The sequence below is a fragment of the Myxocyprinus asiaticus genome, chromosome 50, assembly GCF_019703515.2.
Source record: "Myxocyprinus asiaticus isolate MX2 ecotype Aquarium Trade chromosome 50, UBuf_Myxa_2, whole genome shotgun sequence".
Taxonomy (NCBI): domain Eukaryota; kingdom Metazoa; phylum Chordata; class Actinopteri; order Cypriniformes; family Catostomidae; genus Myxocyprinus; species Myxocyprinus asiaticus.
In genome coordinates this window covers 20,540,251-20,557,941 of record NC_059393.1, presented here as the reverse complement: position 1 = coordinate 20,557,941, position 17,691 = coordinate 20,540,251, and the positions used below count along the sequence as shown (strand labels likewise).

General features: G+C 38.3%; 1 protein-coding gene across 2 annotated transcripts; it reads left to right on the top strand.

Moving 5' to 3' along the window:
* The first annotated feature begins 230 nt into the window (after positions 1–230).
* LOC127438776 (cyclin-T2-like) lies at positions 231–15,283 on the top strand. 2 transcript variants are annotated; one of them, XM_051694627.1, is made up of 9 exons: positions 239–436; positions 2,400–2,481; positions 2,669–2,797; positions 5,771–5,831; positions 6,096–6,158; positions 8,170–8,215; positions 12,453–12,616; positions 12,759–12,829; positions 12,929–15,283. In XM_051694627.1, the coding sequence occupies exons 1-9, from the start codon at positions 243–245 to the stop codon at positions 13,874–13,876; spliced, it is 1,758 nt and encodes a 585-aa protein (XP_051550587.1). In that variant the 5' UTR covers positions 239–242; the 3' UTR covers positions 13,877–15,283. The 2 variants fall into 2 exon arrangements, 1 of the variants encoding a protein (XP_051550587.1); XR_007896815.1 differs by lacking the exons at positions 12,759–12,829; positions 12,929–15,283 and having other exon boundaries at positions 231–436; positions 8,170–8,536; positions 9,868–12,595.
* The last annotated feature ends 2,408 nt before the right edge of the window (positions 15,284–17,691 follow it).

Here is a 17,691-nt window from a genome sequence, read left to right as displayed (position 1 = left end):
TGCTGTTGCAACAGTGCAGAAAGTTTATTAAAGTTGAATTTACGCTTCCCTACTTTGCTCCACTCTATTGCAGAACTTCTAGGTCTAGCTATTTTCTTTGCGTAGCACTCGATGCAGCAGATCTACAGCGTTCAGTGCTGCCATACCGCCTCCATCCAGAAGATGTCGCCGCAGGGCACTGTGAATGTGCGTTCGTTCGTGTGTGCGCGCGTGCGCGTGTGTGTCTCAGTGACATCTTGCTGATGTTGAGCGCGGTGCGGACGGAAGCGGGTGGGATGATGGCGGCCGTGCAGCGGGGCTCCAGTAAATGGCTCTTCACCCAAGAACAGCTCGAAAACACGCCGTCCCGCCGCTGCGGTGTCGAGCCCGACCGGGAGCTCTCATACCGACAACAAGCCGCCAACCTCATCCAGGACATGGGACAGAGATTAAACGTGTATCCTTCTCAAAAACAACAACATTACAGCTGGGTTAGCCGTTAGCATGCTTAGCACGCTGCTTTTTTTGATCACATGGCGGTACAAGTTTCACATTGTATGCTTTAAAATTAACAACGATCTCCCATATGTCTAAAACTGAGCGTTTTAAGTGTTTTCTAAAGTATGTTTGTGGGTGTAAATGTGGCTATTGTGTACAATAGACGTGTGTTGCTAACACGAAGCTAATTCAGTGTCTTTATGTTTATCTAAATTGCTATTATTATGGTCATTTGACTCATTTAAACTGTTATTAAACTTTGTAATTTCGCGACATGCTTATTCTAGACATGGCTAATGTAGATAAATGGGTAAGTACTAGATTTATCTCAATTATATGTTACGTAAACGTCATTGAGGGTCTTTTAAGCATTTATCTGTTTTTTTGTTTTGTTTTTAAACTCATTAGCAACATTGGTGTAATTTGGGACTTTCAGTTGTTCAGGTGGGATTTAGCTGGATGCTTTGCATGTTAAAAAAGATAGTTCACCCCAAAATGAAAACTCTCATCATTTACTCACCCTCATGTCATCCCAGATGTGCATGACTTTCTTCTGCAGAACACAAATTATGATTTTTAGAAGAATATCACAACTCTGTAGGTCCATACATTGCAAGTGAATGGTGATCAGACCTTTAAAGCGCCAAAAAGCACATAAAGGCAGCTTAAAAGTAATCCAAACATCTCCAGTGGTTAAATCTATGCCTTCTGAAGCAAAATAATAGGTGTGGTTGAGAAACAGAACAATATTTAAGTCATTTTTAACTCTAAGTCTCTATCTTTGACCAGCCCCGACCAGTAGGTGGCAATATGCACGAAGAATGTGAATCGCCAAAAAACAAAAGAAGTGAAAGTGGAGATTTATAGTAAAAATAAATACATTCTTAAATATTTGTTTCTCAACCACACCTATAATATTGTTACAGAAGACATGGATTGAACCAATGGAGTCATTTGGATTACATTTATCCTGCCTTTGTGCTTTCTGGAGCTTCAAAGTTCTAGCCACCATTCACTTGAATTTTATGAACCTACAGAGCTGAAATATTCTTCTAAAAATCTTCATTTGTGTTCTGCAGGAGAAAGTAATTCATACACATCTGGGATGGCGTGAGGGTAAGTAAATGATGAGAGAATTTTTTGAAGAAGTCGTTTTTTGGGAAAACTATTCCTTTAATGATGTGTAACGGGGTAAGGTGGGCAAGGAGGAGGTGGGAACTGTCTGAACAGTCAATGTAAGTTTTAATAACATAAATGAACTCAAATCAACTTGAACACAAATGCTTAGACTCACACACACACACAGTGGCCGCATGTGACTCTCTCTCTCTCTAACTGGTGCCTCCGGCTTGTCTTTATCCTCCTCTTGGCTGATTAGCCCAATTCAGGGCCGGGCGTGTGTCTTCACGGCCTGGCCCCGCTCTCCTCCTCGTCACACAACTCCATCGCCCGACTCAGGGCGGGGAAACCTCCGGCCTTTCTGAAGCCCTGGGAGAGAGGAGGGAGAGGGAAAGAGCGAGGCAGAGTGACAGAGAGAGATAGAAAAAAACTCGCTTGCCGGTCCCCGGACACGCCGTCGCCTGGTCCTCAGCCACTCCTCTGGCGGACGACAGCTGCTGCTCCCCTGGCAGACGGCAGCGGCGAGGACTCTGCGACAGCACATCCCTCCTCCTTCCCGTGTTTCGGCACCAGTATAACGGGGTATGGTGGGCAAGGAGGAGGCGGGAACCGTTTGTGGCTCTCTCTCTCGAACTGGCGCCTCCAGCTCGTTTTATCCCCCTCCCGGCCGATTAGCCTAATTCGGCCCAATCCGACTTCCTCTTCGTCACATGATGCAACATTAGAGTTATATGTATTATATGTTATGTTATATTAGTTATGACTTTCAGAGTGTTTTTGTGTTCCTTAATCTAACTGCACAGATCCCAGCTCACGATTAACACCGCAATTGTCTACATGCACAGATTTTATATTCTTAATTCCTTTACAAAATTCCATAGAAATGTGAGTATTCTCTATATTGTTTGTTACTAAATATCTTTCTTTTTTCATTGCTGTTCTGTTTTTGTCTATTTGGTGACTCTGTTCCAGAATCTAGATCATTCCGTATTCTCAAAGATTTTTCTACTGGAACATTGATTTTTATTATTGCTTTAAAAGGTTTAATAGTTATTTTTTTCTCTGGACACAGATAATCACACCCACCACACTGTTTTTGGCTGCTAAAGTGGAGGAGCAGCCCAGAAAACTGGAACACGTCATTAAAGTAGCACATGCTTGCTTGAACCCTCAGGATCCTCCACTGGATACCAAGAGCAACGTGAGTATGGGGGATTATGGGTAATGTAGTTTTCTCTGACTAACCCTCAGTGCAGTTGTTTGTTTATCCTCCGTCATGGTGCAGAATTCAGCCAATATAATGAGGGAGAATTGACAGTGTTGCTAATGAGCTCAGTATTAGACTTGCCACAATATCATAATTTTCACACTGGTGCGGTGTTCACGTTCAAACCGACTAACACTGGTATTACTGCTGGTTTGTTGCCAAGTGGTACTAGGGGGTAATTTCCGTTAAGCAATAATGCAAAGCAGCTTGACTTCAAACTTTGAACTTTATTTTGTATTTATTTTAACAAAAAATTCAAATGAAACTGCAATTAAAAAATGTGTTGCAAAATTTTTTGAAAGATGGTTTTTCAATAGTTGTGAAGGGCAACATCTCTTTGGCAACATGCCTACTTCATCTGTGCATTCTCTCCATCATGGGCTACCGGTCGGGTATTTCGTTGTCTGGGCAAATGCATCACTTATTGTGGGTTTAATGTTGGTGTTTTATTACCTTTCATACCAGCACCCAGTTTAGCTGCTTCAGAAGGGTAATGACTTTGAATGTGTGTGAATAAAGTCATTTCGTTCCCTCCTAGGGCTGGACGATATGCATGAAATAAATTCACAAGGGGGCCTGGGTAGCTCAGTAAGCAAGGACGCTGACTACCACCCCTGGAGTCGTGAGTTCGAATTCAGGGCGTGCTGAGTGAGTCCAGCCAGATCTCCTAAGCAACCAATTGGCCCGGTTGCTAGGGAGGGTAGAGTCACGTTGGGTTAACCTCCTCGTGGTCGCTATAATGTGGTTCGCTCTCGGTGGGGTGTGTGGTGAGTTGTGCGTGGATGCTGCGGAGAATTGCGTGAAGCCTCCACACGCGCTACATCTCCGCGGTAATGCGCTCAACAAGCCACGTGATAAGATGCGCGGATTGATGTCTCAGACACGGAGGCAATTGAGATTTATCCTCCACCACCCGGATTGAGACGAGTCAATATGCCACCACGAGGACTTGGGCATGTTGAGAATTTGGGCATTCCAGATTGGGCAGAAAAGGGGAGAAAAATCCCCTTACATAAACTAAATATGTTCACAATATTTTTATTAAAAAATATACAAATGTATATCACAATATCCAATTACATCAGCCGCCCGGCTGAGGGATCAGTGCATATTCTTGCTTTAGTGATTTTGCAATGAAAATAAATTAAATTAAACCAAAGACATTTCTAAATTCAAATTGCACTTCAAATAAAATGAAAAAGCAATTAAAATAAAGAAGTGGTCTAAAAAAAAAAAATCTCATAACCACCTTTCCATTTACCATCACACAACTATCCGTCTATGACAACGGTGGAAAATTACTAATACAAATTAAGATTTAAAAACAATTATTAATGTAAACATACTTATAATGATGATAATCACTGAAATATTAATAATGGTTTGAAGGGATCGTGTTTTTGTAGTATTTTATGATTTAATCACAGATGTATAGGCTATATATAAAGTGCGGGATTGTGGGGATTGAGCACAATTTTAATCATTCCTGCATGTTTCACTTTCAAAATGCGGGAATTCCCTCTATCGCGTCGCCCTCTTTCCTTCACTCGTGGTGCAGCGTTCAGCAGCTTGTGAGTGCAAGCATATATACTGAACTTTAGATTTTACATATATAAACGGGTATAAACCTGTTAATTGAACATGTGAATGGTGTTGTACCACTTCTCTATAAGCGAGCGATGCGATACAACTATCGCTCCTGTTTATAATCAACAAAGCGCGCAACGTTGGAGAGAGCGAATTTTCTCGTCACATCGTGGCGCTCCCTCGTAATACAGCAAGAAAGGCAGAAATTGCAAAAATGCTTTGTGTAATAATACCATCTGTAGAGTGAAGAGAAACACTTAAAACAGACTTGCGCACCCGTTACATCTTTCTTTCTAGAGCTCTGTCTAATGTATGTATCCAAGGTATTTTCTATGCCATGTGAATCAGTCAATTTTAATAAGTATATAACAGTATACATTATAATATTATTAATACTATAACATTAATAAATGATCTATCTTTAATATGCGTATCTGTTTTGAATACATAACTGATTTAGCAACAGGTTCTCAGGATTTTATCTGTTAACATTTTCAGTGCATGTTGTCAGTATTAAACAGCCATTTTTAATGCAGCTGGTGAGAATTGACTTGATTTGAAAGAGATGATTTACTCAGAAATGAAAATTGGGTAACACTTTACAAAAAGATGAGCATGAAACATGAACTAACAATAAACACCACTTTTATATAATGTATTAATCTTGGTTAATATTAATTACAGCATACAGTATATTAATACATTTTATATGTTAACATTAGTTCATGCACTATGAACTAACAATGAACAACGGTATTTTTTTTAGTAACATTAACTAAGACTGATAAATGATGTAAAATATTGTTCATTGTTAGTTCATGATAGCTAATGCATTATCTCATGTTAATGAAACTTATTGTAAAGTGTTACCAAAAATTCTGTCATCATTACTCGCCTTTGTTGTTCCAAACCGGTCTGACTTTCTATCATCCGTGGAACTCAAAACGAGATTTTAGGGAGAATGTTAGTTTCAGTCTCAATCCACTTTTATTTTATGGGGGAAAAAAGATGCAGTGAATAGTGACTGTGACTAACATTATGCCAGCAACCTTATTTTGTGTTCCACAGAAGAGGGAAATACAGGCTTGAGTGTGAGTAATGATTTACCATCTTTCTGCACTGTGTTCTTAATCCCTATTAGGTGTAAATGATGACGGAGGCTTTTTTTTTTTTTTCCCTTACATCTTTTGTTTTTGACTCCGGACAAGTGAATGACTAATTTTCTTGTCCGAAGGACAAGTACATGACAATGCTTAATGTCGAGCCCTGAATGACCGCAGAGAGCAGCATTTGGTCTAATTATTGTGTGTTGAACCGCAGGCGTATCTCCAGCAGGCCCAAGAGCTGGTGCTGTTGGAGACCATAGTGTTGCAGACACTCGGTAAGTGCTGAGTCAGAGTTCCAGTATCCATCTTCATGAATGCGCTGAACATGCATCTGTCTGTGTGACCACTGCTGTGAGTTTTGTCCATTTCAGAGATTGTGAAATGGGAATATCATCGGTTATTTGCTTAATTTTGGATTATAATCATCAGTATCTGTAGAGGGTGTTAAAGTTAAATTATACTTCCATGATTTGGTTAAAGTATGGATTTCTGATGATGTAGTCTATTATGTGTCTCTCTAACCAGTGATTTTGTTTCAGGGTTTGAGATTACAATAGAGCATCCACACACAGATGTGGTGAGATGTTCCCAGCTAGTGCGAGGTAGATTCTTCCATCTTTTGCTTTTTCACCTTTTTTTTTATTTTTTATCCTTTTTCTCCCTCTCTCTCATGACTCGTTTGTTTTCTCTGTAACTAATTTTTGCTGCACCTCAAACTACTGGCTCAGTTATTGTAACTCCGATCTAACTGGTGTGTTCTGCCTTTTTGAGTGCTCTTTTGTAGATAAATTGCATCCTGGGGCTGCTATCCGTTTACTTAAATATGAAAGCAACGAAATTTCACTGAGCGAAATACATTAAGATTTGTTAAATGTAAGTTTACTTAATGCATTTAAGTTGGAATAACATATTATTTTTTTGTTGGCATTACTTAAAAACTGTGAGTTTTGTGACGGGGAAAAAATTCAAATATTTACAGAATGCAAAAATGCTACTGTAAAAAAAAAAAAAATATGAATTGTTTAGCATATACTGCAAAAAATGATCAAAGATTTAACAAGTTTGTTTTTTAGCTGTAAAAAGTATGATTTATCTATTTAAAATATTTATAAAGTATAACACTTTTAACAGAGAAATAACTAAATAGTATCCATGAGGCTAAAGGGGTGGATCATTTGAGCAAAAATTTAAATACAATACATCATAATATTAAAAGAATTCTGGAAAAGTGAGTAAAAAAATGACAAAAATTTGGAAATTTCCATTCCCTATCATTCTGTAGAGTTATGTACAACAACAACAGTGGAAATGATAAAAAAAAAAAATGTTTTACTGTTTATCAGAATGTATAAATTCTTTATTTTTGTCTGGATCTATGTTATTCAAAAATACATGATTTTTGATGCAATTTGCACAAAATTTCTTAAATATACACCTCTTCTAAGATGAACATGCTTTCAATTACTGAGATCAAAGTCATTTTAATATTTTTTTCCTGAGGCTTAAAGTAGAGTTCGACCGATATATCGGTTTTACAGATATGTACAGTATAAAGTTGCTATTTGGAACTTTCAGTTACTAGCAAAAACTGATGCCGATATACATAGATATAAATATATATATTTTTTTATTAATACTCCGTTTCCACCACTGGAGGGTTCTGCAGTAAATCACGGCCAACAATCACTGACTTGCCATGAAATTTTTTGTGCCACGTGACTACTACTATTGGGGGGAGAATGTTGGTATGAGTAGTGCAGAATAATGTGTTATTCATTTAAAAGAGAAAAAAGCATTGAAGCAATTGTTTTAAAATATTTATATTTGAAAGTCATGTGGTGTAACCAAGTATGTTGCCATTTTATTGATATGTGACAAAAAAAATTAAACAGGGAAGACTCCTTTAGTCCCTCAAGATATTAAGTTTGAACAAAATGAGATATTTGGACATTTTATGAAAAGGCACATTTTGTACAAGGCATGTGGTGTAACTCTGAGAAAACTTGATATTCTTGACTCAAAAAATTCTAATATTTGTAAAAATAAAAATAAATAAATAAATTGAAAAACATGTTTGCAATTTTTTGTATAATTAATGATTAGGTTGTGTACGCACATTCAAGGTGCAATTAGAAGTATTTTAATCCATTTTACTTGATGGTTAGACCAGATGACATTTTGAAGTTTTTTTTTTTTTTTTTTTTTTTAAATGTATAAAACCAAAGTGGACACAAAGCGCTCTACACACTTGACACGTGTTTAAAACTTGACTTTAAAAAGATTTCTTATTTTTACCACTTTATTTGTCAATGACCCAGATATTATTGTGGTATATTATTCACCCATACATGAGGCTAAATTTGACTGTTAGTTTCCAAGAAAGACTAAATGGTAAAACAAAGACTAGTAATGCACAATTTTGGTGCAATAAAACAAATCTTCAAAAAAAAAAAAAAAGTTTAACTTCTGTTACACACCCCTGGAAATGCTATAATCCCAGCCCACCAAAAAGGCAAACCACGACTGAAGTGTTTCGTAGAAGAGTTGCAATGTAAATTTCACTGTATCTTAACTAATTCTGTTTTTTTTTTGTTTTGTTTTTTCTCTCCATAGCGAGCAAGGACTTGGCCCAGACCTCCTATTTCATGGCTACCAACAGGTTGATACCCTGACCCCTATTTGTTGCACTGCCATGGCACCCTATAACTTCCTGTTCTGCAGGGTTCTCCTTCCTGTGTCCAACTCCCTCTCGCGCCTGGGCGCAGACGTCCCTCCCCCTTATGGTACGGGGGCGTCTTGCTTGTCCGGCGCAGTGCGGTGTAATGTACGGAGGGCTTGCTGTTGGCGCAGAAGGTTGAATGCACTGCCTGCAGTGTTGAGGTGCTAATAGAGATACATTGAGAGTGCATAGGTCAATAACTCAATTGGTAGCCTGAATATCAGCACAGGGTTCAAAGGGGTAAACTTAGAGATCGTCACGGTAAGTACCGCAGTGTGCATTATCTTTTCTTACCTTAATTTAAGAAAAATAATAATAAATAACAAATAAAAAAATATATACTTTTTTTTTTAAAGTGCGAATTAAGGTGATAAATTTAAAGAGCCATTTGCTGTCATAATTTGACGTATTGAAAGATTTATGGAGTTAATCTGCTTTAAAACTCTAAATTGTTGACCTCGGAAATTATCTATTTTTTGCGTGAAAATACTTGATTTACTGGACTATAGTCTATTTAGAATGTACGTTTTTTTATTTATGCTTAACATTTCATAGGTTAATTTATAACCGAGAACTATTCTGTTAAATGGATCTGTAGTTTGTTGTTTTTAATCTTTTATGTATTTTTGTCATTTTATAGTTGGTTTTCCTTGATTTATGATTCAGAACTATTCTTTTAGGTGGACGATAATCTGTGGTTATCTTTTTACTAGGGATGCACCGACGTATCAACGTTGATATTTATTGGACAATTATTTACCAAATTAAAACCAGCATATCAGTTAAACATCAAAACACAGATATACTGTAAAAAAAAAAAAAAATGATGGTTTGGTTATAATTAAATATCAACACGTTTTAACTCTGAATTCAAATGCACAATCCAGAAAGAATGATAGAAGGGTTGGCACTCCTGTGAACATAATATTTAATTTTTATTCTCTCATTCTCACATTAATGAGGACGAACTGTCATTACAGACGTGGCACTTACCCATACATGAGTTAAAACCATCCAAAACGCTTTGACTCACTTTGACTTCTGAGACACTGGTATGGCATCCATTAAGGCTGCACGATTGATTGAGTCAAGATTAAAATCATAATATAGTCTTGCATGATAACTAAACCTTCAGAGGCTGCATTTTAAAATTTAGTATGCATTTCAGTGCTTCAGTCAGCGCTGTGTGAGCAAGCGGCGCCCTCTACTGGTCTAGATGGCAATATCCATAATCCATTATAGAATTTACCACGATAGAATTTAAAAGGGCATTTTGTTCCTTTGGTAACTTTTTATTTTTCCATGATATGGTTGATATTTGAGTGGAATTGCCAAACACGTGCATAGGATGAATTTCTAATATACAGTGCACACATGTGCAAAATGTGAGTTTTGTTGTTTTGAACTACAGAAACAAAAGTGCGAAAATGTTTTAGAAGTACAAAATAAGCTTTTTTTTTTTCACATCAGTCATCATGCTATGATGTTTAGTTATTTTATTAGTCTTTTTTTTTTTTTTTTATCATTTTATCTCCTATTTATCTTTCTTTGTGGCTTTATTTTAAAATGTTGGCCTGTCGTGTGTTCAACAGATCCAATCCATGTTCAACAGATCCAATCCATGTTCAATGGAAATTATTTATTAAAAGTATTTCAAATAGACCCCTTAATTTTTTTTCACATTTTGTTATGATGCAGCCTTATGCAAAAATGCTTAAATGATTTTTTTCACGTCAATCTACACTCCATACACCTATAATGACAAAGCAAAAAACAGGTTTTTGATAACTTTGCAAATGTATTAAAAAGAAAAACTGAAATATCACATTGACATTTTTTCAGACCCTTAACTCAGTACTTAGTTGAAGCACCTTTGGTAGCGATTACAGCCTCAAGTCTTTTTGTGTATGATGTGGCAAGCTTTGCATACCTGGATTTGGGGATTTTCTGCCATTCTTCTCTGCAGATCTCAAGTTGGATGGTGACCGTCGGTGGACAGCCATTTTCAGGTCTCTCCAGAGATGTTCGATTGTGTTCAAGTCTGGGCTCTGGCTGGGCCATTCAAGGACAGGAGTTATCCCTAAGCCACTCTTGCGTTGTTTTGGCTGTGTGCTTGGGGTCATTGTCCTGTTGGAAGGTCCAGTCTGAGGTCCTGAGCGCTCTGGTACAGATTTTCATTAAGGATATCTCCAACCCTGACCAGTCCCCCAGTACCTGCCGCTGAAAAACACCCCCACAGCACAATGCTACCACCACCATGCTTCACAGTAGGGATGGTATTGCGCTGGTGATGAGCGGTGCCTGGTTTCCTCCAGACATGATGCTTGGAATTGAGGCCAAACAGTTCAATCTTCATTTCATCAGTCTAGAGAATCTTGTTTCTCACAGCTTAAGAGTCCTTTAGGTGCTTTTTTGCAAATTCCTATTGGGTTTTCATGTGTCTTGCACTGAGGAGGGGCTTTCGTCTGGCCACTCTGCCATAAAGCCCAGATCGGTGGAATGTTGCAATGATGGTTGTCCTGCTGTAAGTTTCTCCCATCTCCACGCATGATCTCTGGAGCTCAACCAGAGTGACCATCGAGTTCTTGGTCACCTCTCTTACCTAGGCCCTTCTCACCCGATTGCTCAGTTTGGCCGGGCGGCCAGCTCTAGGAAGAGTCCTGATTGTTCCAAATTTCCACTTAAGAATTAATGAGGCCACTGTGCTCTTGAGAACCTTCAATGCAGCTGAATTTTTTTGTAGCCTTCCCTCAGATCTATACCTCGACACAATCCTGTCTCTGGGCTCTGCAGGCAGTTCTTTTGACCTCATGGCTTTGTTTTTGCTCTGATATGCATTTTCAGCTGTGACACCTTATATAGACAGGTGTGTGCCTTTCCAAATCATGTCCAATCAGTTGAATTTGCCACAGGTGGACTCCAATCAAAGTGTAGAAGAATGATCCAGAGAAATGGGATGCACCTGAGCTAAGTTTCAAGTGTCACAGCAAAGGGTCTGAATACTTATGCCAATGTGATATTTCAGTTTTTTCTTTTTAATACATTTGCAAAGTTATCAAAAATCTTGTTTTTGCTTTGTCTTTATGGGGTATGGAGTGTAGATTGATGTGAAAAAAATAAAGCATTTTAGCATAAGGCTGCAACATAACAAAATGTGGAAAAAAAAAAAAAAAAATGAAGGGGTCTGAATACTTTCTGAAAGTCCTGACTAAAATAATAAGTCCTGAGCAAAAAAGTGATCTGAAGACAAATTAAGGTAAGTGGCAAAAATCGGTACTGGCGTATAGGTTTTTTGTTAAAATTGGTATCGGCCAAAAATTGCCATATCGGTGCATCCCTTTTTTTTTTCTTTTTTATAGTTGATTTACCTTAATTTGAGAACTACTCCATTTGGTGGACGCTAATCAGTAATTTAAATTGTTTATCTTGAAAATGATCTTTTTCCGTTGATTTACCTTAATTTGTGAATTGAGAACTTTTCTGTTACATGGACAGTAATCCGTGGTTAGCTATATTTTACATTAAGTGGTTGATTTATATTTATTCTTAATTGGGAACTATTCTGTTAGGTGTTTTCAGCACCATTTACATTGATTTAGTTCTATATTTTAATTATTTTCAAAGCTTTTTGTGCATAGCAATTTATATGACACTAAATTTAGAGACGATCCCCCACTGCACTCTGAGGTTTTTCCTTTCTTGAGCACAGTAGTATTCTGTACTCTAGTGATCCCATGTTGGGATCAAACCTGTAGCCTTTTAGTTTGCTGCCTGAATGGTTAACCATTATGCTCCCACCTCCCCATGTTGAACAAACATGGGTCTTATTTAATTGTCAAACTATAATGTTTGGCGTGTTGGTCTGTGTATGAGTTAATGTGTTTAGGCACACAGATAGATTATTTCCTTTGATTTGTGTTTGACTCCACACTTCAAATCTTGTTGGACCATTACATACCATTTTGTTTTACAGCATAACTGTCTAGCAAACGCACTCGACTGGATTGCGAGCCATGAAATAATGAAATTATTATGAAATGTGACATTACAGATGATTACAAAAGAGGAATGGAAATTTTCAGCTATTAAAAGGCTGTTTTAGTCAAGAGGGCACATTTTGTGCTCACTTCATTTGTAAAAGAGTGTTTTTTGTGTCTTTTTGTGTTCTCTTTTGCAGTTTACACCTGACCACCTTCTGCCTGCAGCACAAACCTACAGTGGTGGCGTGTGTTTGTATTCACCTGGCCTGCAAGTGGTCCAACTGGGAGATCCCCGTCTCTTCAGATGGTAAACACTGGTGGGAATATGTGGACCGGACTGTGACACTGCAACTTCTTGATGGTAAGTCCAAGACACGACATGATTCATGACATGATTTGTTCATGTACTTGGTCTGAACCAGTTCGATTCTACATAAAGAGCAAAAACTAGTTGTGCAAAATGGGCTGATGTAACCATAAAACTCATCTTTCTGTTTTTGTAGACCTGACGCATGAGTTTCTACAGATCTTGGAGAAAACGCCAAGTAGATTAAAAAGAATCCGAAACTGGAGGGTAAGTTTTGAATAAATGAATGCACTAAATCTTAAACCTCAATGACCCACAAATATGTCTGGCAATTTTTTTTATTAATCTTTTTATATTCCTGTTAAGGCCACACAAGCTGCCAAGAAACCAAAACTCGACAACCAATCAATGGATAGTCCCTTCCAGGCACCTTCTCTAAACCAGGACACCTCATTGATGGCGAGCATTTGTGACATCAGAGGGGGCTTGTATTCTGAACCATCCACCTCTTTCCCATTGGATGGGGTATCGTTGGCTCTCAACGGCCTGTCGAACTTGCAAGATTCTTCCTTCTGCTTTCCAGCACCAGTTGCCCAGAGTGCCGATGCTTTCTTAGCGCTCCAGGGGGTGCCAGTGAGCAAACACGGACATAGCTCGGCATCTCTCGCCCCTGAGAAACTCACTCTAGAGAAATACCGCGAAAAACAGGTGGCTGATTTGGAGCAAAGACGCAGACTCGAAGACGATGAGAGTGACCTTCATCGCAAACACGGGCATTTAACGTCCGAACAATCTACTTCAGTCAGGGTGAAGTATTCGCAACAGGTACAGGAGCGACCATTGAAAAGTGGGTCGCTCAAACGACGGTACGCTTCAACATTGGAAAATGGTTCCACTAGTCAGGAAGAACTGAAGATGAAGATCAAGGTTTCATCGGAAAGTAGCGGAAGCAGCAGCAGCAGCAGTAAAAGCCGACACAGTCCACGCTCCAGCCACGAGAAACATCGCGAACATTCATCGCACAAAGTGCAGAGAAACGACTCGTCACATACGCGCACACACTCTCACACACACAGTAGCCACCATCACCATTCATCGTCCAAAACTCACAGATCTTCCAAGAGCCACTCCTCCTCTGCCTCCATATCTGTCAGCCAACCGCTAGGCCACGGCCATTTGGCGAAGATTGACAGGAGGCTGGGGGAGGGACAGAGTTCTGAACCCAATGCTGCTTTAATTAATAATGGTCCACACATGGATTACGAAGACACTTTTAATATGCTTGATTCTCTATTAAATGCACACAATTTCTAGATTAGTGAAGAAATCGAACGATTTTGCGCGAAACCTCAATAAATGTGCGATTGTCTCTCTTGAGCTAACTTTATGCAAGAATCAGTCGTCCGTTACATGTCATAGTCACTTTTTGATTTTGTTTTATCGCTGAATTTAAAAACGAAAAAATAAGAGAACAATAATCTGTGAAAAAAACTGAAGGTTCTGTTTAACGTAAACATATTACAAATGTGTATTTACGATTTTAAAGCTTTCTAAGAAACATAAACAGATTGCGAAATGCCTCTGGTCATTTTATTTTGTTTTAGGTGGTTAAACACAATGTGAAGTGAATATGTACATGTTCTTTATGCTTGGTTCATGTTTTTATTTCGTTAATCAAAGGGATGAAAATAGAAAGGTGTGACTGTTTACAAAAGAAAGGTGCAGATATCTGTTCACTGTTATTTGTACTGATATATCTATGTCTAAATATTTCACAAATGCTCAGGTTTGGAAGTTTCTAAGGTGAAAAACGACGCAAGTTGAATTGTAACAGTTGAAATGTTGAATTCCGAGGATTCTAGCGGAAATTTCATGTTTTTTCGAATCGCAAATACCTGAACACAGATTCCACTATATCGCTCTCAGTGTATTTTAAACTTACATACTGTAAAGTTATCTTTTTTTGTTATTTTGTTAGAACGGTAACTGAATTGCATAGTAACTGTTTGTCTTAAGATTTTAAAACTTTACCATCGTAATTCCACTTTGCTTTATCGAACCTTTAAGGTAGTGGTATTGTGGTAATCAAAATGTTTGACCGGTTTCTGAAATCGAGAGGAGAGCATTGTGGGTATTTTCTATTTTCATTTTGTGTACCAGGTTTGAATGGATAAGATCACGTCCCAGAATTCTCACCTGATCTGTTCTGTTCATTGTGGTGTATTTATGAGCCTTAACGATTTTAGCAGACAAGTTTTTTTGTCCCATTTCATCTGATCTGTAATAGGGACTTGCTCAGTATTTAAGATATTCATTCTGTTCTTGTCTCCTCCCCTAATTGGCTGCTGATTCTGATTGGTTAGATAGTGGGCTGCCATTCACATGAACCCACAGTAAATTTCCTTTCCCTGTTTTTTAATTGGTTTGAATAGAGCTAAAGAGGAGAAACTCTGGGAAATCACTCTGGATGTGGCCTGGATTTAAATTTCCATTTAAAAAGAGTTTTGTCATGCTGTTTTAACCTCCATTCACCATGTACCAAAGGTTGTGCCTCAGTTTTGCCCACCAGTGGAACTGTATGAAACTTATAGGTGTCCATAATTTTTTTAAATTTGATTTGAATTGGAATGCCACAATTCTTAATAGTGTTAGATCTAAGTCTGTATGGATGATGTTGGATTGTCTAATAAACATCCAATAAAATTGCTTATCTAAATGTGATGATTTTGTGATATTCATCCTTGACTTGGAACCGTTTAAAGGAAAATGTTGAGTTCAATACAAGTTAAGCTCAGTTAACAGCATTTGTAACAGGTCCTACTCGACCTGTGTGGGATTCGAACCGGCGTCTCCAGCATGGGAGGCGGGCGCGCTAACAAGGAGGCTGAAGGCTACAACCCCTAGCGTCAGTCTCTAGTGCGCCTCTTGAGGCAAGGGGAGCGAGGTTTATACACTGCACAGCTACCTAACAGCTGGCTACCGTAACACATTTGTGGCATAATTTTTTTTTGTTGATTGCTACAACATTTTTTGACTTGTCCCTATTTAAAAATCGAGGTTACAGTGAACCACTTGCAATGGAAGTGAATGGGGGCCAATTTTTGGAGGGTTTAAAGGCAGAAATGTGAAGCTTATAATTTTATTAAAGCACTTCCGTAAATTCATTGAGCTGTAAAGTTGTTTCAATTACAGTTTTTGCAGTCGTTTTAGGGCGTTAACGTCGCCACGGCAACAAGATTGTAAAATTGGAAACAACTACACACAAAAAAGTTAGCAAGCGTTTTTATCGCATAAAAATCATGTTAACGCATATTGTTTACGTCTTGTGGCTATACATTTAAAACAGTGAGTATTTTTACATTTTAGGGGACTGGCCCCATTCACTTCCAATGTAAGTGCCTCACTATAACCCAGATTGCTGCTTTTATTTTATTATTTTTATTTTTTTTAAGAAAAAGGGGGGCAAGTCTGGGTTTCTTTCTCTATCTCTTTATAATTGGACATTTCTTGATGTCTGACATCTTGTTTGTTTCGCCATCCGACTGAGAAAATATAGGGGGCAATGACCCCCCCAAGACCCCGCCATGGTCTATTCCCACTATAATGCTCTAGTGTTGTTGTACGGAGAAAAAAAAAAAACACCTTTGGAATAAATATAACACTGGTGATTTTTTTTTCACACACCATATGCTTACACAGCTCTCTGTGAGGAACATTTCGAAGATCAGCAAATTTGCGGTCCCAGTAAAACAGCCCTGCTTAATCATGATGTCATATGCTACTCGTTTTTGTTGTCCCAAAGCACAGTTGAGACTCCAAACAGACATGTTAAAACTACAATTGCATGCACATGAAATTTCACTGATATTTGCTGAGGGTATTGATATCAGTGGGTGGTTGATTGCATTTGAGTTTAACTTTTAAGCTAAAACTGGTCAAATATTGTTCTTTTTCTTTTTACTGCATACACATATACATACTGCAAAATAGCACAGGTAGTGTGTAGGATGTAATTTGGAACATATGCATTGTTACATGGCTGGCAGTTCCTCCTTGTCGCCAGTACAAACCCTCTCTTGACCACCAGGTGTCATTGTTGAGTCATGATGAGTGTTCAGTGTCTAGTGGTGCAGCTAAATGAGGTTTACACGCTGATCAATTCGCTATGACGTGATACGACCTCATTCCCCATGAAACGCCAGTCTGATTTATGAAGAATGTCACTGGTCTTACTCTGAGCCCAACCTTTTTTTCTTTTTTTTTTTTCAATCAGCCAGGTGTTTGTAAACGCACACACTTCAGGCAGAGTCCTACTTCAGTGCAATCTCCAGTTAGCATAAGGCCCATCTGCTTCTAACCTCAAAACTTAATTGAACTCAGCATCTTCCTCATCTTACACACTAACTCCATCAGTCTTACTAGCGTTATAACTCACTCCTACCGCAGGGCAAGTGTCGACTGTCTCCTTTTGAGCAGATCTGAGAATGGTGTGCTAGGGTTGTTTATGTAGGTTACGCTAACCCAGGCTAGCATAAAACGTAAACTTTTAACTTGTGCTAAAGGCATTCTGTGACTCTGAGAAAGTAAAGATCATAATATTTCAGTCATAATTAACTCAGCCTCATGTTGTTTTTATTTTCAATATGACTTTCTTCTGTGGAACACAAAAGGAGATGTTATGCAGAATGTTAGCCTCATTCACCATTCATTGAATGAAAAAGGATGCAATTTTGGCACAGAGTTATAGGTCACAGTTTATGTTTTAGCTACAACCCTTGGGGTATTGAAAGGCAACATGAAACGATATTTAGCGGAAATGAATCAACGTCTGGACTATTCTGGAAAATGGACCAAACGTTTTGATGACTCATCTTGTTCGAAGAGGCGTATACTAATTTTCTGACCAATGAAGTGCTTTCTAGATCTAAAATGTCCCCTCCTGTTAATACCACCTGTTACCGATTAGCCATAACTAGTAGCAAGTGTTTTGACTGTCTGCAGCTAAATCTCTTCAATAACTCTTGTGCAATCTTCCTGTTTCAATAAGAAATATGTCAACACAGAAAAGAAACTTTGCTCATCGTGTCATTTCATTAGGTTTCAAAAGGTTCGTTGATTTGAATTCATCT